The sequence below is a fragment of the Patella vulgata genome, chromosome 3, assembly GCF_932274485.2.
Source record: "Patella vulgata chromosome 3, xgPatVulg1.2, whole genome shotgun sequence".
NCBI classification, from domain to species: Eukaryota; Metazoa; Mollusca; class Gastropoda; family Patellidae; genus Patella; species Patella vulgata.
In genome coordinates, this window is record NC_065881.2 from 22,284,582 (window position 1) to 22,308,594 (window position 24,013).

The 24,013-nt window shown below is 34.1% G+C and overlaps 1 protein-coding gene across 6 annotated transcripts in view; it reads right to left on the minus strand.

The window, feature by feature from the left end:
• Positions 1–899: 899 nt before the first annotated feature.
• LOC126816648 (alpha-1,6-mannosyl-glycoprotein 2-beta-N-acetylglucosaminyltransferase) overlaps positions 900–24,013 on the minus strand; it is a 59,623-nt gene continuing 36,509 nt past the window's right edge. For all 6 annotated transcript variants that reach the window (XM_050543351.2, XM_050543353.2, XM_050543354.2 and 3 more), the window contains 8 exons: positions 21,033–21,765; positions 18,563–18,660; positions 15,210–15,309; positions 9,391–9,521; positions 7,381–7,456; positions 6,636–6,725; positions 5,653–5,777; positions 900–4,960 (listed from right to left, as the gene is read on the minus strand). In XM_050543351.2, the coding sequence (XP_050399308.1) occupies positions 4,744–4,960; positions 5,653–5,777; positions 6,636–6,725; positions 7,381–7,456; positions 9,391–9,521; positions 15,210–15,309; positions 18,563–18,660; positions 21,033–21,599 (1,404 nt within the window). In that variant the 5' untranslated portion in view covers positions 21,600–21,765 and the 3' untranslated portion in view covers positions 900–4,743. The remainder of the gene's footprint in view (positions 4,961–5,652; positions 5,778–6,635; positions 6,726–7,380; positions 7,457–9,390; positions 9,522–15,209; positions 15,310–18,562; positions 18,661–21,032; positions 21,766–24,013) is intronic.

Consider the following 24,013-nt stretch of genomic DNA (forward strand, 5'->3'; position numbering starts at 1 on the left):
ATGAAGACTGACAGGTTTAAGTTGTTTGAAAATGTATCACGTATATTGAGTTAGTTGCTCGGCCCTAAGGTAGAGGATTTTAAGGGCTTTTACACAAAACTAAGCAGTTTTATTCTCCAAAATATAATTGAGATTGGCCTTTTAACATCACATACAAATTGTGACCTCTAGAGGGTCCACAAGCTAATAACACAATTTTTCATACAATCAGGGGCCATACCTGTCATCTAGTAAGTTACGCTCCGATATGTGCCAAAGAAACCAAGATCTTTGGGTTATAAACAAACATTTTAAGTTTCATCAAAATCGGATAAAAATAGTAACCTAAAAATGTGATTTTATAGACCTATAATGCACATGGACTAACACAGGGTTAAAAGAAGGCCTTTGCATTACCTCTGTGAAACAGATTGTAATTGGTGCTCTAGCCATAGTTCAGACTCCTGATGCAGGTTTAAGTAAGAATCTCAATGGAATAATGCTAGTAAATGTAACTATCAGTTTGGGAAGGATAAGGCATTATTTTACACACTGGAAATTTCCAACTACAATACCATTAGTTTGGGAATTTGACTATTACAACCAATGTTTAGACAATAGACTATGTCAAATATTAGTTGTAAGAACAGCTTGTGTCATGTATGTATTGTAACTATTACTTAGCCTCTTTATAACAACTCAATCTGAGGAGATTGAAGAATAAATGTGTTCAAAACAGGTTATAAACAAGAGACTGCAGTTACAAAAAAGTACAACCCTATTACAAGGTTGAACCCAACACTTTACACCAAAACTGTAGCCTCTATCGCATTAACAAGTCAATTATTGACGGAGGGAAGGACATGGTTGACAACATATAAGTCCGCGGCGATATGGGGGCACATAAAAAAATTAAGAAATTCCCAGTTTAGTAGTTTTATTTATTTTAATCAAAAACAACAATTATTTGTTCCAAATTTTGTTTAAAATTGTAAGTTTTGGGATGTTGTTAATTACAGTATTTAAAAAAAACAATTAAAAAATAAATACAGATGTAAACAGAAAGATGTATACAAAACACAAACACATTTAAAATATAAGGATTTCTGAGCCCCAATCAAATTATTTTAGGGCAAGAATTTAAGGTTGGGGTCCTAAACAAGAACAGAAAAACAATACCGTTTCTATAAATTTTTTGTACATTGTATCTGATGACTAGAGTGTAAACGTTATCAATATAATGCCAATACTTCTTTACTTGAAGTAAGGTTTTATACTTACAGCTGAAGTCATACTTTATTTACTTTATGATATCAAATAATTGAAGACTTTCCACTATTGTAATTCTAAAATAACAAATAGCTAAACAATTTAAAATCACAATCTTAAGACTCACAGCTAAATATAGAGCATTTGGAACGAAGTCTACTAAAATGCTTTTTCTTTCATTATTTAAAATTGTTTGAAATATAAAACTGAACTACATATATACATCTCCAAATAGTATTTAGGTAAAACTGTAGATAAGGCCAAACCAATTTGATTTCTATTTCTTCAGAATCTAGATAATTGGGGATGCCTGTTTTGGTTTTTTTTCTTAATTTCCAGAACTTTAAAATTTAGAGTAAATAATTTGTTTCAAAGAAATAGTGAAATTTTCATAATTAATCCCAAACAACTAAAATATAAAATGATGTGGCCCAAGTCAAGTGCATATGTAAAGAACAGTGCCATAATATATAATTAACACGAGACATCTTCAATTGGTCAGTTGGTTACCAGAAAACTTCTGAAAATTGATTACCAGTGAAGGAGAGTGTGAGAGAGAGAGAGAGAGAGAGGGTGTAACATCCACTCAACACAAACAAGGTCATTTTGAGACTAACACATGGTTCAATTTTATTTCAATAATTTGATTGCATGTAAGGGCCTTTAGCTGTGGGAGGACCTGTAGAAAACCCACACGGTTCAACCGGGGACCCAACTAGAAACCACGCCACTTGACTCAACGACAGACCCTATGATCTAATAACTGCACATGTTCAATCAGATGGACACTAAACCCCCCTCCCCCAGTATGAGAGCACATCGACTTGTAACAATATTTATAGGTTTGACTCCTCCCTGCTTTTAGGTGAGGTACATCCAGTATTTATGGTTAATACACTCAAATTTTCACAGCTTGCCTATTTTCATCATACTCAAGCCAACAGAATAAACAGATCAAATTTGAACAGTTACTTAGTTTGAATGTTTGTGGCAGAGATGATATGTTGTGTTTTCAATTAGAGTTTCTATTAAGATTACTGAGACGACAACATGATTGTATTTATAAACACATAAAACGATCTATATTCAATGTTAAAAACTAAACTAACACAATTTTTATAATTTAGTGCAAAAATAGATATCATACAAATGATCTTTTGTTAATCGGTGGACTGAAGCCAATCTATAGCAGAAGATTGAATCCATGGCATGCTTCCAGAGTAGCCAATGTCTGGTTGAGGAAGCAGAGATTTTCAGTAGATCATTTATAACAAATTTTATCATTAACAACATTTTGGCACATTATCATTACATAAACTATGTCTATATACAATCTAATCTAAATAACGACAAACTGATCAAAGCTCACATTTTTTTTTCTTGACTAATTAAAGAATATTTTATGAGAAGGCGCTTGCTAGAACCTTTTGTTCAAATTATTTCAGTTCTACAGGTATATAATACAGATAGATGTATTTAAAAAAAACAAACATTTTGATGGTCTGCTTTTGCGAAGTAAGATTCAATAAAGCTGATATGTTCTATTTTAGTGTAACCCCAATCAATGAGTTAAGGATTTACAATACAAATTTAAATAGTGATTTACATCAGTGAAATTAAATGAATGACATATCAATGTATAAACCCACATTCCACATGTTCAAATATACCAACATACAAATGATCACGATGTTGACAGCCAGGAACATGTATTCTTAAGATTATACATATATCAGATTCATACTACATTATCAACTGTTTAACATATCAATACCCATAAGTCCAGTCTTTCAGATTACATTATGATTGTGTACATTGGATGATCAGGACAAATTTTAATCTGTTGATTGAATCAATACAGTGTACATGTACCTATAAATAGTAACACAAGTACTAACTTGGCATTTCCCTGTATTTCTCAATGAAGCAGAAGTGAACATGGATAATAAATTTCTATTTGAGGATGTCAGAAGTTGAGAATGTATGTAAAACTAGTATCAGTATATATTTGCATACATGTTCCAGGCTGTCTCTTGCAGTAGAAATAATCTATAGTATAATTCCAATGGCAGACATTTTGAATATTCAGCTCTGAAGCAAATTATTCTGTCTATTGTCTTATAACATCAATGAGAATGGGCAATAAAATCTGGTAAAACAGGGCACATGACCATTCATTTTTCAGTCTATTAATAATTTCTGCTTAAAACATATAAATAAATTGTTTATCAATATAAAAAATCTGTTAGTTAAATACTCATTATTATTAATACTTTTTTCTTTATATATAATATAAACAAGGGCATGTACGTACCAGTACATGGGTATATAATGAATTCTTTTTTAATAATAATTATTCTCTTACAATTTGTTCTTTATTTTGTGCTTAAAAACATTTATTCTTCTTCTTTTTGTTGATTGTTCATCAACATGTAATACTTAAAAACAGTAAGGCAACCTATAATAATCCAGTTATTTTCATTCATTTTCAAATACATTGTAAATAAAATATATAACAAAACCTCAATTAAACACTGTTGAGGATTGCCCAGAAGATTGCAATTTCCACAACTGCTTCACTCCACATATAAATGCACAATTTACCAAGCAACCAAATATACTTACAATTCTTATCACTTTTTAAGTAAAATAAATCAACTTTCTATTAAAGAAATTGAAAAATTCCTAGAAGAATTGATTAAGTTTTCATGAACAGTAAATAAGAGTCAAAGTCAAAATTCCCTGAAAAAAACAAGGAATTTTTCAAACATATCTTAAGACTATTTATCATACACAGTGTCAAATATTAAAGCCTCCGTCCAGGTTTTATAAACCATGTTACTCGGCTACTTTTGTTGCCAAGGAGACAATAAAGCACTAAAACACAGGCGTTAGCAGCCATTGATTATCTATCTATAATTATTTTATACCTTGATTAAACTTCCTTTTCTATTCTAGAATGACTTTATTTCTAAATATAAATTGCTAACAAAAGCGATTGAACAACTGGTGTGCTCATAGTGGGTTTAAAGCATGTCAAAATTAGAATACTATGTATATATTATTAGCAAAAGTGCTAATATGTCCATATCGTAGAAATCTCCTCACATTTTTATTCTTCAGTTGAAACTTTTAAATATCAACCTATCCCAGGTTGCATCAGTCCTTTCATATTTCAGACGATACTTGTTCAATGACTGTAATTTTATGCTGCAGACAATGTTTGCTTTCTTCTTGGGGGTGGCTAACTTAATATGTTACTACAGAAAATTAAAGGGACATCACATTTTCAATATCAGTACTAAGTTAAATATGTATTAAAGCAAAATCATCTTCTTTACCAAAGCTGCAACTATTTATTATTAACGGATAAAACCCCAAAGTTTAGATATAGGCACACCACAAGTGGTACAGATAACCTTGCCAGTAATTGTTTCACATGCAGGTTTTGGTACACAAAATACTTGTCACGAGTTAAAATAACTAAATTATTGATCAGCTAGCTGTGGTATTAAAAAATTTCAAACATAGTTCTTGATCTCTCACATCACCCCAGCCTCCATTGGCTTTTGGATCCCTTAATTTAAATCGTGACTGACCGACCACTGATAATATATTAGGAAACATGTGATTTTTATTTTTAAACAATAAGTCCTCTGTCTTTTTAATTTTTTCTCCTGGGTTACAACTTTTCCCTTTATGATGAATACCACTGAAAGAAAAACAGAAGATATATCACTATTGGGGTATGAACACAGAATCAAACAGTGCCATGCATCGGTTTAGGAATGTCCAGAGCCAACTTAAATTATGTAAGGCAGCTTGTACAATGAACTGATAATTTCAAATTTTATTTTCACTCTTCGATTGGATGCCACCTTGAAATGGGTGCTGGGGGCCACCATACCCCCCCCTCATTGCATGGCACTGGAATCAAGAGAATATAGCAATTTACTTCATTCGGATGACAAAAATTCCCCGAATTACATTCCGAGCTTACATTGTGAAGAAGTGCTTAAATATTGTCATGTCAAATCGCCAATATGCCTAAAACTATACTGGTTGTTTGTCAGAAGAACACAGTGACTAGATCATCACTAGGCTCTGACCAATACTAATACTAACACATATTCGAGTTTGAGCTTTTAGAGCACCATAATACAATCTGAATAGTGTATGCATGCACTTCATGTGCAACCAGTCACAATGTGAGTATAAGATTGATATGGGTGTAGTCAAGATGTATTAGGTTCAAAAACGAATGTGCATGCCTTTCAGTGATCTGTCGATCAGTTTGAGCTTTCACTACCATCAGAAATACATTATCCACAACAACCTATCATTAAAACATATCACTTTCATAATGATGCCTTGTTATTATCATGCTATAACAATTCTACTTACCATTCTCCTATGTGAAATATTCTAGTAGCTTTTAGTCGTAAACACTGAATTCTTCCAGGTATACATTTCATACTAAGATGCTGAATAGTCCAGTCCCAATTATAATCATCATGGTAACAAAATTCCTGGAAAATAGAAACATATTAGAAACTGATTTATTATCCTCAAGGTAACAAAATTCCTGGAACATAGAAACATATTAGAAACTGATTTAGGAATTTTTAGATCTTATGTGAGCTTTGAACAACAGGAATCTGATATAATAATTTGATTCTTAATATTTCACAAATATAGTTTAAGAAAAACCTATGGTTCATACAGCTCTCAGTGTTTAACGTCCACTTCCACCCAAGGTGATATCGCAGACAAGTTGTCTTTTTTTTTCATTTTTATTATCTCAGCCCACGCTCAGGGGTCTTTCCTGTGGGAGGAAACCAGAGTACTCGGAGTAAACCCACGAGGTTGAGAAGGCGCCCCTATCTCCAAGCCACATACGCTCACACCAGGGATCGAAACCACAACCGCAAGCCAGAGGTGACCGGCTAGCTAGAGGTCGAAACGTGACACTCTAGACCACTAGCCCATCCCAACCCCCTCAGCGTTAAGTAAATCATATATTCACTACTTGTACTTTTAGAGCCCAGCATAGATTGTCCACTCAGCAGGTGGTAATCATGCTATCTTAGTGGGCAGTGTTTTTTATTCCTGAAACATATGTAATATTTTACCCTCTACTGTTGATTCTTTTAGAATTATCTGCCAGAGACCTGCAGAGACTGGACTTTAGTGATCTAAACTCTTTGAAATGTCAAAAAATTTACTAATCCATTATAAAGGAAAAATTATGCTAGTATATACTTTTGGACATCTAATTCAATATTTCATGGGTTATAGCTATTTTCCTACAGAATGGTCGATACACTAAAAACGTATTCAATTCAAATGTGTAAAAATATTCATAGTTAATAGGTTCAAGAACAAACCTTTTGACATTTTTTTATTTGATCCCACAGTTTTCTGGTAAAAACCATTCCCATGTTGTGCTTAGAAGAAATCCAAAATGATTTCTCCACCTGAAATAAAGTTTAATAATCCTAAAATAAACAGATTACACATACATGTACCAATTACTTGTACATTTACCTTTCTATAAAGCATCTAACAATCAAACTGCTTATCTCTCTGCTTAACCTGAACAGAAAATGCTCAATATGGAGTTATTGTGTTCAAAAGTCATGGCCAATCAAGTTGCTTATCTCCGCTTAATTTAAGCAGACAGTACTCATCACCCAAACTCTGTGAAGATATTCACATATTATCCAACATCTACACAGATATTGAGAAACTCGTGGTAAATCTTATTTCATTTCTTCCTTTCAATATTTTTATTGTTTATATGGCTGGATAAAACGTGCACTTCAATATTTTTAGGTTGGTACCTTGTCCCCTTCCACCTCTTAGATCTGTACATACAGGGAGAGCACCTTTAAGACGAAGCCATCCTTTCACTATGTAGCACATTTCAATGGAATTAGGGTGCCACCATTAGACAGCATAGGATGAAAAGCTCAATCTTTGAGTCATGATTAAAGACATCTATTCCTCGAAAACCAACAATAGAAGAATCTACAACTTTATCTGAAGTATTCTTTGCCCAATATAAATCCTGTGTAGATTAAATTAATTAAATTGTAATTTGAGAATTGTGGTACATGTACCAGAACTTACTTTTCCTGAGTTAAGTTGATAATTTTGAACTTTATCATAATTCCCAATGACTAACATCTGACAATCTTTACAATCACTGAAATATATAAAATATACATATGAAAATTACTTCATATCTATTATTCTCACAAATGGACTTTTGGAGAGAGAGAAAGAGAGAGAGAGAGAGAGAAATGGGGTTTAAAGTTTACTTGACAGGCAACTTAATTGGGAGAGATAGTATAAGATGATACATAACTTGAAGCTTTGAATTTTCATATTTACTCAACTGACACATTTCTTTGGATTCAGATAATTCAATTCCATAATGTTGAATCACGTATTCTCTACATGTGCTTTACAGATGCTAAAGATCCATTCATTTTGAAACATGGAGTTATTTCCCTTACTACCAGTGATACCTAATATCAAATTTCCTCCCACATTATTGTCTCACCTACTCCACAGCAAGTAAATATAATACATTTTCAAGAGTTTTTGGTTTGTGGTAATAATTCAAATGTATAAAGACCTCACTCACATTCTGTAAAACTTTTATGTGTTTGGGATCATAATAAATAAATAGCCACTTGCGTCTTGTGAACTTGGTTTTGTTTAAAAGATTTCCAAACTTAAAATAATAGAGCTTTTCAGAAATTTCAAATCAAGGATTTATTGAGTTTTGATCTGCATTATATTGTGTGACCATTAACCTACATTTTACAGAATATCGAAACAATACAGAAAATGTTTTTATTATCAGACACCTTGACGATCAGAGTAAAACAATAGTACAGACAGTTTTGAGTGCTTGTTTTATTTGAACAGTCAAAACAAATTGTGTAAAAGACAAACAAGAGACCAGACTAAGGCAAATACATTGATCAACAAATTGTAATATTATAAAAGCACGTCATATTTAAACAATACTGAACAAATATAATAAAAGAATAAACACTTGAATAAACCTTCCAGGTTTTTGATCTCAAATTATTCAATTAAATCAAATATAAATATAAATCATGTGCATATTTAAAACCTCAAAATTGAAATGAAATGAAATGGGGTTTAACGTCATATTCCTACTGGGCTAATGAAGACGAGCATACGCCATACAGTGTGCAATGAGGGTAATTTTGCCCATGCAGCGGCACTATGGTCTACTCTTATATCAAATTCCAACTGCCAAGGGATCTTTTACGTGCACACAAATTTATACACAGGACCTTGTTTTTTTCGTTCGATCCGAATGACAAGACAATAATTGTCCTTGTCAGGATCTCCGTCTTGCACCACTGACAAGGGGAAACCATGTTGGTAAATCCTGATGAACTTTCTCGGCCAATACTCTACACCTCAACATTTACCTCACACAATCAAAATTACATTTATTAAAAAAAGATCACTGGTTTCTGTTGATTACATACTGCCATCTTTGTGTGTCTTGGATAAATGAAATGAAATGAAACGGGGTTTAACGTCCTACTGTTCTACTCCTAAACTGGGCTAATGAAGACGGGCATATGCCATCCATGTGCTACGAGGGAAATTTTGCCCTGACAGCGGCGCTACGGCCTACTCTTATATCGAATTCCAACTGCCAAGGGATCTTTTACGTGCACGCCAATGTGTACACTGGACCTCGGTTTTTCGTCCCATCCGAACGACTAGACAGATGTCCTTGTCAGGCCCTCCGTCCTGCATCACATGAAAATCTGGATGTACTTTCTCGGCCAATGCTGGGATCGAACACCCGACCTCAAGGCTAGTGAGCCAACATCTTACCACTTAGCCACTGTGACCCCGTCTTGGATAAAACTAGCATTAATACTTCTGTTATCTTTTTCATACATTAAAATCTTGCACAGAATGCCGTAGTATTCAGACGCTGGACTTAACAGAGTCCACTGTACATGTAAAAGATTACTTTTTTTTTTATGAAAGTTCATCCAGATTTATACGATAAACAACAGCTTTCACCCAGATTAATATAAATATAAGATTATGTTTTTTATAAATACTTCAACTTACCGTTTTTGTATATTTTGAAGCATTTGTAGAATAGTTAAAACATCTTCTGTTACATAATAATCTTCTTCTAATAATAAAACCATTCCTTGATATTCATCTAATACTTTTATCTTCTCAAACACATGATTTAACTGAAAAATAAAATAATTTTCCATTACAAACTTTGACTGTAACTTACAAAAGGTGAGGAACTTTTAAAGTTGAGCCTGATATTTTCAACTTTGTGCCATAATGTATCAAAAATATGAATAAAAACGCAGAAAGTGTATAAATTATGGCTTATTTCTATACTCAGTTTGGTACTTTTCCTACCCTATGTATATATGAGTAATACAAATTACAAGAAACTAGTAAACGACAGTTTGAAATTTTGGCAGATTGAAAAAATAATTCTGGCAAAGGATCAATTAAGGAATGTTTTGGACAAAAATAATGTAATTTCAGGCAGAAACCAATTCTCCTAAATGCAAGCTTACAACATACAAGTAAGGGCTGGCTGTAAAGTTCTAAGTCTGAAAAGGATAGATCAATTGGGTCAAAACAAACTTTTGCCACCAACAAGTACAATCATTGAATGAGTCATGATAGACATAAGAAACCATTTACTTTGTATAGGTCTTTCACAGATAGGCTTAGAACTTTTAAGTCAGTCCTGACATGTGTGGTATGTGATGATAAATAATCATGTTTCTGCTCCAGTACATTTGATGTGGGACAGACCAATTTCTAATCATTCAACTTCTGTAGGTTTTTAAACACAAAATCCCTGTTGTTATTGTTCACTTAAAGAGTAGTCACATGAAATCTACAGGACAGTTATACTCATTCAATGTCACGTTTTGGCCAATCAGTATCCACGTAATGTCAATTGATAATGTAATGATTTAGTTGGATATACTGGTTTAGGTTACCTCATGAACAATACAACTCATTTGAATCTGTTCTTTAAATGGCATTTAGTAACTGGATAGAGTAACAACAAAACACATACTTATGGAAAACAGCTACTAGTGTATTTAAGGCGACGTTTCGTAGAGTATTCTCTCAACGTTATCAAGCATTTGAATCTATTCTATTTATATCATCTGTATTTATGTGTGTCGAGTAAGTTTTAGAAGGAAAACATATACATATCTAAACAAATATAAGAGAGAGAGAGAGAGAAATGGGGTTGAACATCCACTCGACACAAACTAGGTCATTTCGGGACTAACATATGGTTTAATTTTATTTCAATAATTCGCTTGCGTGTAGGGGTCTTTAGCATTGGGAGGAAACCGGAGGACTCGGAGAAAACCCACGAGGATGGACAGGCGACCCTAGGCTACTCCTTGTCACGTACAACCGGGGATTTGAAACCATGTCAGTTGACTCAATGACAGGCTTTATGATACAGAGCGCACGTGCTAACCATTCGGCCATCCAACCCCCCAAACAAATATAAAACAACAATTCTAATTGTATTAATATTTCAATGGAATGGGGTTAAATAATGTCTCTTCAATACAATACTTCAATCATTTTTAAATAAACATAAGGTCATTTTTATTTCTACACTCAACAACATTTTCGTGTCGGAGTATAAAAAGCCGTGCAAAAGTCCAGCTCTCTGTCAGTTATAAAGCTTAATGCCTATGATGTCTGCAATTCTTTAAGGAAAATGAATTACATGTGACATATTTCTATCTTAACACAAGCCTGTGTAAAGTTTTTCATGTTAAAAGTAAGTAAGAATCAGGCAAGTTAAAATCATTAAAAAAATCAAAATATATACATTTTCATATTAAATAATCTGCCAGAAGTTTATTGTTCCATTATATGTACACAGCTGGCAGTTATATTAACGCATTGATTTTCTGATTTGATTATACTGGTGACAATAAACTTTCGAAACTGTCTACAATTTAATCTTTTCAATCACAAACAAGCAGTTACCATGCAAAATATGTCCACATTTTGCAAGAGAAGGACAGAGAACAAGCTAAACAAGCCAACAGTGAGGCTGATGTCCCCCGCCGAAATAGGAAAATAATTAGAGGACACATATAAATTTATCACAAATTATCTTTTACAAAGTATTGAACAATGAAACAGTATATCTTTACTTATCTCTGCTTACCCTAAGCGGAAAATGCTCATCTTCGAACTCCATCAAGGCATTGACCTAATAAACACATACACCAAGTTTGAACATTCTAGCTCAATTAGGAAGAGAGTTATTGTGTCCCAAAAAGTGTGACGGACAGACAGACGGACGGACAGACAGACAGACAGACGGACAGACAGACAGACAGACAGACAGACAGACGGACAGACAGACGGACGAACCCATTTTAATAGTCCCCTGCTTTCTTCGAAAGGCGGGGGACAAAAAAAAAAAGCGATTTGTCGTACAATCGGGGGCCATAATGCAGAAAGTTAATTAGGTCTGATATGTACGAATATCAAAAGGAACCCAAATCTTTAGGACATAAACATATATTTTAAATCGGATAAAAATAGCGACCTCTAGAGTGACCACAAGTGATGGACAGGGGTGACCACAATATACATGTACATCCACGTGAAAATATGGGCATATAAAAATTGTGCCCTCTAGAGGATGCAACGGTGATATATTTAAACAGTTTTTAAAATCGGATGAAAAATTTTGGTTTCTAGTGGGTGCACAAGCCAAAACTGTGATTTTTCATATAATCAGGTGCAATAATCCAGGAATTTACCATCTCATATGCATGAATATTGATAGGAATTGAGATCTTTGGGATATAAACATATATTTTAAGTTTCATCCATTTTGAGATCTTTGGGATATAAACATATATTTTAAGTTTCATCCAGTTTAAGACATTTTGTCGGGCAGTTTCGGTCCGAAATTCAAATCCAACCATCATTAGGGTGCAATGATGATATATTATTCAAACAGTGTTTAAAATCGGACAATAATTGTGAACTCTAGAGGGTCCGCAAGCTAAACGCATGATTTTACGTACAATCAGGGGCCATAAGCCAGGAAGTTACACTCAAATATCGAAAGGAACCATGATCTTTGGGATATAAACATATATTTTAAGTTTCATCAAAACTGGATAAAAACTGTAGAAATGAAATGAAATGAAATAGAGTTTAACGTCCTACTGTTCTGCTCTTAACCTGGGCTAATGAAGACGGGCATACGCCATACAGTGTGCTATGAGGGAAATTTTGCCCGGACAGCGGCACTACGGCCTACTCTTATATCGAATTCCAACTGCCAAGGGATCTTTTACGTGCACGCCAATGTGTACACGGGACCTCGGTTTTCGCCCATCCGAACGACTAGACAGCTTTCCTTGTCAGCCCCTCCGTCCTGCATCACTGACAAGGGAGAACCACGCCGGAAAATCTGGATGAACTTTCTCGGCCCTGTGTCCTCTAGAGGGTCCATACTCCATAACCTTGATATTACATACTTTTACACTATTTTGTCAGACGGTTTCGGTCCCATTTTTTAAATATTGAAACTATGCCATCTTTAAGGTGTAACAGTGACATATTTGAATGGTTTTTAAAATCGAATAAAAATTGTGACCTCTAGAGGGTCAACAAGCTAAAACACGACTTATCGAAAATCACTGAAAATGAATAGACTTCTTCGTCTCATGACCTTAAACACTGTGTATAAAATTTAAAGTCAATCGGATATTAACTTTAGACTCTAGAGCGTCCACAACATTTTTCAAAATGATCAAGGGCCATAACTCTGGCAGTAATTATCGTAAATTGCTGAAAATCAATAGGATTCTTCGTCTCATGACCTTAAGCACTGTGTATAAATTTAAAGTCAATAGGATATAATAACTTTGGCCTCTAGAGAGTCAACAAGATTTTTTTGAAGTGATCAAGAGCCATAACTCTGGCAGTAATTATCAGAAATCGCTGAAAATCAATAGGCTTCTTCGTCTCATGACCTTAAACACTGTGTATAAATTTAAAGTCAATCGGATATTAACTTTTGCCTCTAGAGCGTCCACAAGATTCAAGATTTTTTGAAGTGATCAAGGGCCATAACTCTGGCAGTAATTATCGGAAATTGCTGAAAATCAATAGGCTTCTTCGTCTCATGACCTTAAACACTGTGTATAAATTAAAAGTCAATCGGATATTAAGTTTGGCCTCTAGAGCGTCTACAAGATTTTTTGAAGTGATCAAGGGCCATAACTCTGGCAGTAATTGTCAGAAATCGCTGAAAATCAATAGGGTTCTTCGTCTCATGACCTTAAACACTGTGCATAAATTTAAAGTCAATCGGATATTAACTTTGGCCTCTATTAACTTCGTCTCATGACCTTAAACACTGTGCATAAATTTAAAGTCAATCGGATATAGTCAATCGGATATTAACTTTGGCCTCTAGAGCGTCCACAAGATTTTTTGAAGTGATCAAGGGCCATACCTCTGGCAGTAATTATCGGAAATCGCTGAAAATCAATAGGCTTCTTCGTCTCATGGCCTTAAACACTGTATATAAATTTAAAGTCAATGGGATATTAACTTTAGTAATTATCGGAAATCGCTGAAAATCAATAGGCTTCTTCGTCTCATGGCCTTAAACACTTTGTATAAATTTATAGTCAATAGGGTATTAACTTTGGCCTCTAGAGCGTCCACAAGATTTTTTGAAGTGATCAAGGGCCATAACTCTGGCAGTAATTATCGGAAATCGCTGAAAATCAATAGGCTTCTTCGTCTCATGGCCTTAAACACTGTATATAAATTTTAAGTCAATGGGATATTAACTTTAGTAATTATCGGAAATCGCTGAAAATCAATAGGCTTCTTCGTCTCATGGCCTTAAACACTGCGTATAAATTTATAGTCAATCGGATATTAACTTTGGCCTCTAGAGCGTCCACAAGATTTTTTGAAGTGATCAAGGGCCATAACTCTGGCAGTAATTATCGGAAATCGCTGAAAATCAATAGGCTTCTTCGTCTCATGGCCTTAAACACTGTATATAAATTTAAAGTCAATGGGATATTAACTTTAGCCTCTAGAGCGTCCACAACCAATTGTGGACGCCGGACTGACGGATGGACGGAAGAACAGGGGCGATGACAATATACGACCACATTTCAATGTGGGCGTATAAAAATTACATTCGTTTTGTTTTTTAATTTGCTTTATTATGAACTATAACCTATTTTCCACTAAAAAATGTTCGGATGTAATGGCTTTGACTTGTGAACTTTTTCAGTCTATATTTTTTATTGATGATTATAACTTGTTAAATACAACACAAACGTTTATTTAGGGACTATAAATGTGAGATTTTAAGTTAAGACTTGTCATATATACTTATTGTTGCATAATTGTCAAAATATTTGGAGATATTGGGAGATATTTATTTATGGTGGGGCACCCTAAGTATGATATGGTGACATATTAAGCACTTAAAAAAGATGCAAGAAAAAACAGCAGGTGGGTACCTATTGAAGTTGGCCGTTATTACATTAAGCAGGTACCAATATATACTTTAAGTATTTGGTATGTTTGCCAAGATCATAAAAGTGTAAAAAGTTAAGAGATTATTTTCTGTGCTAATATTATTTGATTTAACAGCACATCAAAGATTATGTGTTTTAGTTTTTACTGTCAGACTCAGCGTTGATTACTTCCGTAGCACTGATATAAATTTTAGCAATTTAAAAATAACATTATAATTTCGACTGCATATTGTAGCCATTTCCCAAATGTGTATTGTACTGTGTACTTGTATTGGTTGTTTTGTCTATGACTTGTTTAGCAGTTTTCCAGCACTCTCTATATTATTAACTTACCTTCCATATCCAGTGATGTTTGGCCTGGCAATATTTTGGTTCACGATAATGACCATATTTATCGGGATGTAAGGCATTTAAACATTTTGCCTTAATGGCCCTGAAAAATGACACACAATGAATTATTTACTATTTAATGTCAAAGATATATGTAATTTTCACTGCTAAATCCACGATAAAATATACTCCGATGGATTATTTAATATTTAAGATAATTTCCTGGTTTGGACTTGACTGGATTAAACAGGGGTCCATCAGTACTACAGATGGTGTTGGCTTGTTTATATTATCAGGGGATCTACTTCCTTGCAGTATGAGGGAGCCACGGTGGCTAGGTGGGTAAGGCGCTGGCTCGCTAGCCTGGAGGTCGGGTGTTCAATCCCTGCATTGGCCGAGAAAGTTCATCCCGATTTTCCGACGTGGTTTCCCCTTGTCAGTGATGCAGGACGGAGGGCCTGACAAGGACAGTTGTCTAGTCCTTCGGATGAGACGAAAAACCGAGGTCCTGTGTACACATTGGAATGCACGTAAAAGATCCCTTGGCAGTTGGAATTCGATATAAGAGTAGGCGATAGTGCCGCTGCCCGGGCAAAATTTCCCTCATAGCACACTGTATGGCGTATGCCCATCTTCATTAGCCCAGTATAGGAGCAGAACAGTAGGACGTTAAACCCAATTTCATTTCATTTCCTTGCAGTATGGTCGAGTAGGACTCGTTATACAGTATTTTCTTAATTCCTTTGGTCTATCATCTCCAAGAAGCTTTAAGGAAGTGGAGACAGCATGATGGCATTCTACCAGTTTGACGATTGAAACCAGTGACACCATTTTGGTTAACCCAAAACATGAATATTAATTGGTTGTGTGGAATAAATATAAAACTTCTTTTTTTTTTAAAACAAGAGTAACGTTATACCTAATATTATCATAGAGGAAATTCGTTTTACACAGTGAAAGAAAAGAAATGGGGTTTAACGTCCTACTGTTCTGCTCTTATACTGGGTTAATGAAGACGGGCATACGCCATACAGTGTGCAATGAGGGAAATTTTGACCTACTCTTATATCAAATTCCAACTGCCAGGGGATCATTTACGTGCATTCCAATATATACACGGGACCTCAGTTTTTTGTATCATCCGAAAGACTAGACAGCTGTCCTTGTCAGGCCCTCTGTTCTGCACCACTGACAAGGGGAAACCACATCTGAAAATCTGGATGAACTTTCTTGGCCAATGCAGGGATCGAACACCTGACCTCTAGGCTAGCGAGCAAGCGTCTTAACCACCTAGACACCGTGGCTCCACACAGTGAAAGGCAACACATAATAAATTTATTAGTTACACTAAATCATGAAATTTCTATAAAGTAATAGAATTAAAAATATCATCTCAAACATAGTAGCCCATATACAGCAGATTGTATTGATTTATGAAAATTAATTGTTTTATTCAGTGAAAGGCAACACCTATACAATTATAATAAATCAAATAATTTCTATACAGTTTTATAGAATTAAAAATATCAGCTCAAATCAAGTAGCCTATATACAACAGATTGTAGATTTATTAAATTTCCAATACACATATTTCATATCTAAACCAGTGGCTGCCAGGCAGGATACGCCCACATTTTCGAGAGATGGATAGAAAACAAGCTAAAACGAAAGTGATTTTTCCTACAATCAAGGGCTTTAATTCAGGAAATTACAATTCGATATGCCCAAATATCGAAAAGAACCGAGATCTTTGGGTTATAAACTTACATTTCAAGTTTCAACAAAATCAGATAAAAATTGTGACCTCTACAGTATTCACAAGCCAAAAACGTGATTTTTCGTACAATCAGGGGCCATAATCCATGAAGTTACGGTCCGATAGATGCCAATATCGAAAGGAACCGAGATCTTAGGGTGATAAACCTATATTTTAAGTTTCATTGAAATCGGATAAAAAATGTGACTGTAGACTGTTCACAAACAATTGTGGACGGACGGACGGAGGGACGGACTGATGGACGGACTGACGGACAGGGGCGACGACAATATACGTCCACATGAAAATGTGGGCGTATAAAAAATGAAATGAATGATTGCTATATTAAAATACCGTTGTATTAGAATATTATGTAATCCGGTGAGATTTCCAACTAGGGTATAGGGGTGGGGGTGTGGCAATGTGCCCTCTGTTCCGAAAATGTGTCCTCTCAATGTACGTACATGCGCCATTGAACAATCCTCGTTGTTTGTTGGCTTTAGTCCTCAGTTGGACAAGAAACCAGTTAACGCTGCTGGTGATCTATTTATTGTATGGCCGGTGATTTCGGTTTCGATTTTAAAAAGTTTGCAGTTTGCAACCATTTATGATCATAATTCTGCATTTAGCCCATAATTAAAATTGTCAGGGACATTTTGGATAGCTGTATGCCCTGATACCAACTGGTTTCGTTGGACTATCATCGTGGTGAAGAATAAGTGACATAACGAAACTAGTTTGATTCACTATTCCTGCACCTTACTCATATAGATTGATTTTCTCCTCAGAATGAGGCCATTATTTTATGTCAGTAGAAAAGAAGATGAATTTTAGTTATTTTGAAACAAAAAATACGTATGTCAAATTATGTTTTTCCAAGTCTGGCAGGATGTACCTGTTGTCCTGGACCAAACAAAAAGTGTAGGATTTTGGCACAGATTTCTGGAGAAAATGACGGAGGCTCATATTTTGGGAGATTTTTTAGTCATTTCCACCAGGCCCAACATCAATAGTTGCAGTCCTTAGGGTATAAGGAATAAGTATACCAAGTTCCAAGATTATCCATTCAGAATTGTGTTGTTCGGCTATAAGGAATACATATGCCAAGTTTAAAGCTGATCCATTCAGAATTGCAGCCTGTATACGATAAACACAAAAATTGGCGCAGCTCTGCCCCTGGGGGTCGGGACATGCTTTAAATCAATAGTTGCCGTCCTTAGGCTATAAGGAATACATATGCCAAGTTCCCAGATTGGCAAAAAGGTAATGGGATTTGGGGCACATTATTTTGTTGACTAGAAGGCAAAAGGATTTTTTTCACAAGAAATATTATATTTCTTGTTCTTTTTCACATTGTCCGTCTACCTGGAACAGCCTGGCATATTGTCAAAATAATTAGAGAGATGCTGTTTTGGGTTAACCAATATGGCGTCTATGACTTCACCAAAATGACATCATGTTGCCTCCACGTCATTAAAGCTTATTGATCATCTCTCATTTCTTGAAATCTACATTTTATAAGATGGCACACCTAATTTTTGCTCCCCCTGAATAAGAGTTGTAAGCTGGACAGGTTGTGTGAAGCATGTTTGTAACTTACATATCTTTTTTCATATTTCGAGGACAATCTCTTGGATCCGTACCAGGAAATACATTAAAATATATTTGTTGCGAATCTGGGAAAAAAATTTGCATCACCTGAAAGAAAAAGAGAAAATATGGGTTGCCAGTTAACAAACCATATATCAACAGCAGCTAATTCGTCTGAGCAATCCGAATTGATCTGTAAACTCTGCTATATACAGCTCAGAGTAACAACCTTCAATCAAATACTCAAAGCTTAAAGTAGCTAAGTCTCTAACTCAGTATCATCCAAAGTCTTCGACATTGAAAACACAAATTATTTGTGAATTTAAATCGACATTGGTGTTGTGATTTTACCATAAAATTTCTAGGTCCCAAATATTAACGATTTAGCTCCTTTAAACTAATATAATTCTCCATAACAGAATTCTCATTGATTTTAAGTCAACAAATGGCGATACATAATGCAGTAAAAAAATTGAATGGAATATTATATTAGCCTATATACAGCAGTGTACCAAATTTTAATCAAATATCACACCACTAGAAGAGTGGACAGATGCTCAACGACAATCAGCTTTTTTCTTGGAGGAACTTTTATTTCAACAATGTTTATAAAAATTTAATTGATTGATTATTTCAATGTTCTAGTGACAAATGGATCACTGGGGCATTATTTATTTTCCTACATTGTTTAAAATCATATGATGATTATGAATAAAGCCTGTCTGATAGTGCTACTCTTGTAATATATATAACCAACGAAAATAGGTTACCTCAAGCATAATTTTAATTGATTGATTATTTTTTTCAATGTTCTAGTGACAAATGGATCAATGGGGCATTATTTTTTTTTCCTACATTGTTTGAAATCATATGATGATTATGAACAAAGCCTGTCTGATAGTGCTACTCTTGTAATATCTATAACCAACGAAAATAGGTTTCCTCAAGCATAATTGGGTCATCTGTTCAACCTTAAACTTAACATTTTTTTTATCTCAGTTTCATAGACTCAAGTCGAGTAATTAGTTACATACAATAGGGAAATGATCACCGAGCCTGACGTTTATATGTTATGCATTAATTTAACAAAATAGTTTTTCAAGAATATTTGAACAGATGTTTTGGTATTCATTATTTGATGTCAATTAAACTAATGGATTTTGATCACTTTTTGGTCCTACATGATATATTTAATATGTTAATGCAATACATTTAACTAATATACAATCACGTACAGCTTGAACAAACAGACCATTTTGGTGATTAATTTCACACATGAACATAGTTTGATTAAAAACTCTGCCAGATCCCACTGTAGTAAAATCAAATAATACGAAATTTGAACTATAAAAAAAGAAATGGAATAAGATTGATGTTTTAATCAGTTTACAATAATTGAAAAGACAAACAATGAATGACCACACATTGCTGATACACGATCCAAATTAACTTTAATTCAACTCATATTTAACTTGAACTAATTGTAGTATATGGGTTTAATTACTCTCTTTATCCATGATCTGTACATCATGTACATATACAAGCAGTAATCAAATACTCCAACTTCATTTTTTTTTTTTTTTTTAAAGTTCTTCGGAGGTTCAAAATTGGTAAATACACTGTCCTTCCCACTCCCATTACATGTAGTCTGTACCTTTCCTTGATGAATTCATTTAAGATTAACCTTTGAAGCTTTTACATATATAAACTCATCTAAATGTACATGTATACGCACTCTAAATCCGACTTAATTGATAATACAACTTGATGATAATATAAACTGATGATAATATAAATTGATAACATAAATTGATAATAATAACATAAATTAATAATTAATACAAATAGCTACTTGACGTTTTTTCCCCTTTTAAAAGTTTTATCATAAACAATACTGATAATATTGCAATTTGCATTGTCCTAACATTGTAATGGTCTAGATAAAACAAAGAAATTACAAAAAAAAAAAAAAAATTGTCGCAGGGAGACCTTTAGTTACTTATTCTATTAAAAGTGCTATTTGCATGAACATAGTCATATAGTACTTTAAAGGCTGTGCCCCATGACATAGAATTTCTGCAGACCATGGTTCGCCCAAGAAGATGAATGAAATGAAATGGGGTTTAACGTCCTACTGTTCTGCTCTGATTGGGCTAATGAAGACAGGTATATGGCACGTGCCTTTCACTATTACTATTATCAGTACAGATGTGCATTTTTCTTACTAAACTGAAGGATAACATACACATTTTTGCAATATTTTAGTTAAATTGGGGGCAACAACCCTTCTCGAAAAAAAGCCTAACGCTCAGCATGGTTGATCCAGGACAAGTAATCGGTTTACAGACTTAGATTTTTGATACGATGTCACAATTCCAAGATGGGGTGGTACGTGCTAAGAAGATTATTTGGTAAAGCCTGTGGACCTCCACATCAATATTCAATAGTGAAGCTTAAGGTAATAAACAAGAAATACTTACAGGACAGAAATCAACAGTTTCAACCACATCATTCAGTTCTTTAGAATAAACATCATGACTAATAATTAACAAAGCATTCTGGATATTCCGAACTTTACGTAATGATTGCAATAAAATCTTTAAATACTCTACACGATCGTGAACTTGTACGACTATCACAGTACTTTCACTGTCTAATTTAAGGCCAAATTTGGGCAAATTCTGAATATGTTGTAATTTGTTTAATCGGTGAACCTCCTCCATTATAAACGTCACATTGTTCACATCAATATTCTTGTGTATGGAGTCTTTTTTAGAACTAGTTGAAAAGCCTTCAACAGGGGGGATAACTAGTTTACGAGTTGAAAGGATTTCTATACTTTGAGGATCAATTGGTTGCGTCTCCTGCCGAAACTGAACATGAGTGTCATCAGGATAATGTCCGTAACCATGGTAAAGACGATTATTTGCTCTGCCGAGTTGATCTGGCTGAGACGTCAGTAGAATGTGTAAATTCAGCATAACAAAAACAAACATGGCTACCATTAGAACAGAGCGCAAAATGCGCCTCGGGTACAGACGCATCATGATATGTAATATTGAACCTTTTAGTTCAAGAAGGCAAATTTCATCTTGGGTTTTTCAATCTATTGTAGTTTCACTGTCAGATGTTTTCATCAATATAGATACCAGTTGTTCACAACCTAGGTAACTTTTGGTGGGCTGGTCTTCATGTAGGCTTTGACAGCCCCACCTGAAAAATACAAATTCAAAATTAACATGTAAAAAGCATACAAACATTGTAAGTTTAAGTACGCCCTAAGACTGATCAGCCTTATTAAGAGAGGTGTGGAGAATGGGAAGTGACCTAAACCAATATAAAACATATGTCAAACAAAGTTGACTTTTTTAAGGGAGGGTATGTCAATAAATTGTTTTAAAAGTAATTTTTAGACAGACCCATATTACAATTAAGTACATTATAAAGAAATTTGTTTTATGGAGCACTTTTACAATTGTCCTTGATTAGCATTCTCGAAACTCTACTAGTCTATTGTCACTATCCTTAGTATATTTAAGATATTCAAGAATACACGCATGGTCAAGTTTCCATCATAATATATTAATACTAATACCGGTAATGTAGTTTGTATACGTGTACATGTATTAGTGTTATAGGCTATTGATTTATATGTGACAGGATTTCAGTTTCAACCAAGCAGCACTAACATAAAAGATAAATCAAATAATATATTCACTAAGTTCAACACTGCATAAAGATTATTAAAATAAATTAATAAATAAAATATCTAAAAGGTTTTACCCTACACTGTATAAACAAAATTATGAAGGTGACATGATTACACACAGTTTAATAAATAAATGATAAATCACATAAAATAAACTGATATTTTATTATATATGATAGTGTTAACTACACAGTGTAAAGGGCTGCTGTTGCAATTCTGTTGGTTTTGTCCGCGTTGGAAATCAAATCAACCGAAATTAAAAATGTTTCCATCAGACATTACAATTACATATTCATAGAATACCAAGATATAAAAATTATACATTCCTCACACTTTGTCTGACATTTTGGATAAGATTATGTATTGACCTAATCCAATCAGCCAAAAGCGATATATGTGACCGTTTTGGTATCACATGCTCAAAAATGCTTTTCAGTTCATGGATATGAGAAGGGATGGCTAACCACACATGTACTATATATGACAGCATTTGATTGTGGCCTATGTTTATTCCCGTGGGGTCTTTAATTTGCAGTGGGAGGAAAGGTGACTCAAATTCAAATTAGAACCTAAAATAAAACTAGCCTTTATTGTTATGAAATGAATTAAAAGACTAAAGCTTGTTCAATTTTATGTTTTATTAAGAAGAATCAGACATTAACCAGTAACATTATCCCCAGCTAGTATAGCATTACAAACTATGTTAATATTTTCATCATTTGTTTACAGCACTCTTTTAGTTATCAAGCCTCAAGCACCTGTTTTATGGAATAATCTACCATTTAGTTTAAGATGTTGTACATCTCTATATTCTTTTAAAAAACAACTTAAAACACAGGCTTTTAACTGACTCTGTATAAAATAATTAACATGTCCATAATCTTGTTGTTTATTTATGAAAATATTGTCACTTTGTAAAAGTGCCCCTGAACATGTTATATGAAAGAGCGCACAATAAATATGCTGTAATAATTATAATAATAATAATAGTAATAATAATAATAATTGCTGTCTAAAACAATATTCTGTTCAGGGACTTACACTTAAGCTAGTTTAAATAAAAGAGTTTTAAGCCAATAGAGTGTTGCGTTCACACATATTACAGGCCAAGTCAGCTTAAGTAAGTTAACTACATTAAGAAAAACTTACTGTGCATGTTCAATACTACTTACTAGCAATTCTAAGCAAACGGTCAAAATAAGCCAGTTTTAAAAGAAAAGTCTCCTCGAAGACAGATGTCAAATTGTTTTTTTTTTAACTGGTTTCAGTAGCCCCACCTTTGTGTACAGTTGACAAAGCTGAGCAGACTTATCACTAATTCGCTTTTCAGTCTGTTTTCACACTAATTTCAGTCTGACTGATAAGTTATCAATCTTCATTACGTCATTGGAATAGTAACCTATGGGAGAAGTATTTTGAAAGTCATGCTTTCAGTATCTGCCCAACTGCTTTCAGTACATGCAAATGTATTTCGCCCTAAAACCTCTCTCAACATCTGTAATTCCCCTTGAATTCTTGGGAAATGAACTGAACACAAACCAAGTCCCATTGGAATAACATGGTAGATCTATATTTAATTATTTTTCTTGAACGCAAGGATCTTAGCAGTTAGTGCCACACCACTACTCTCTTTCCTTTAAGTGCGGGTTCGAACCCACAACATTTGCATCAATTGCTGTACATAGCTTAAGCCACTCAGCAACTGAATGCACCAGTTATGGAATATATCTTTGATTTTACCAATACAATGTA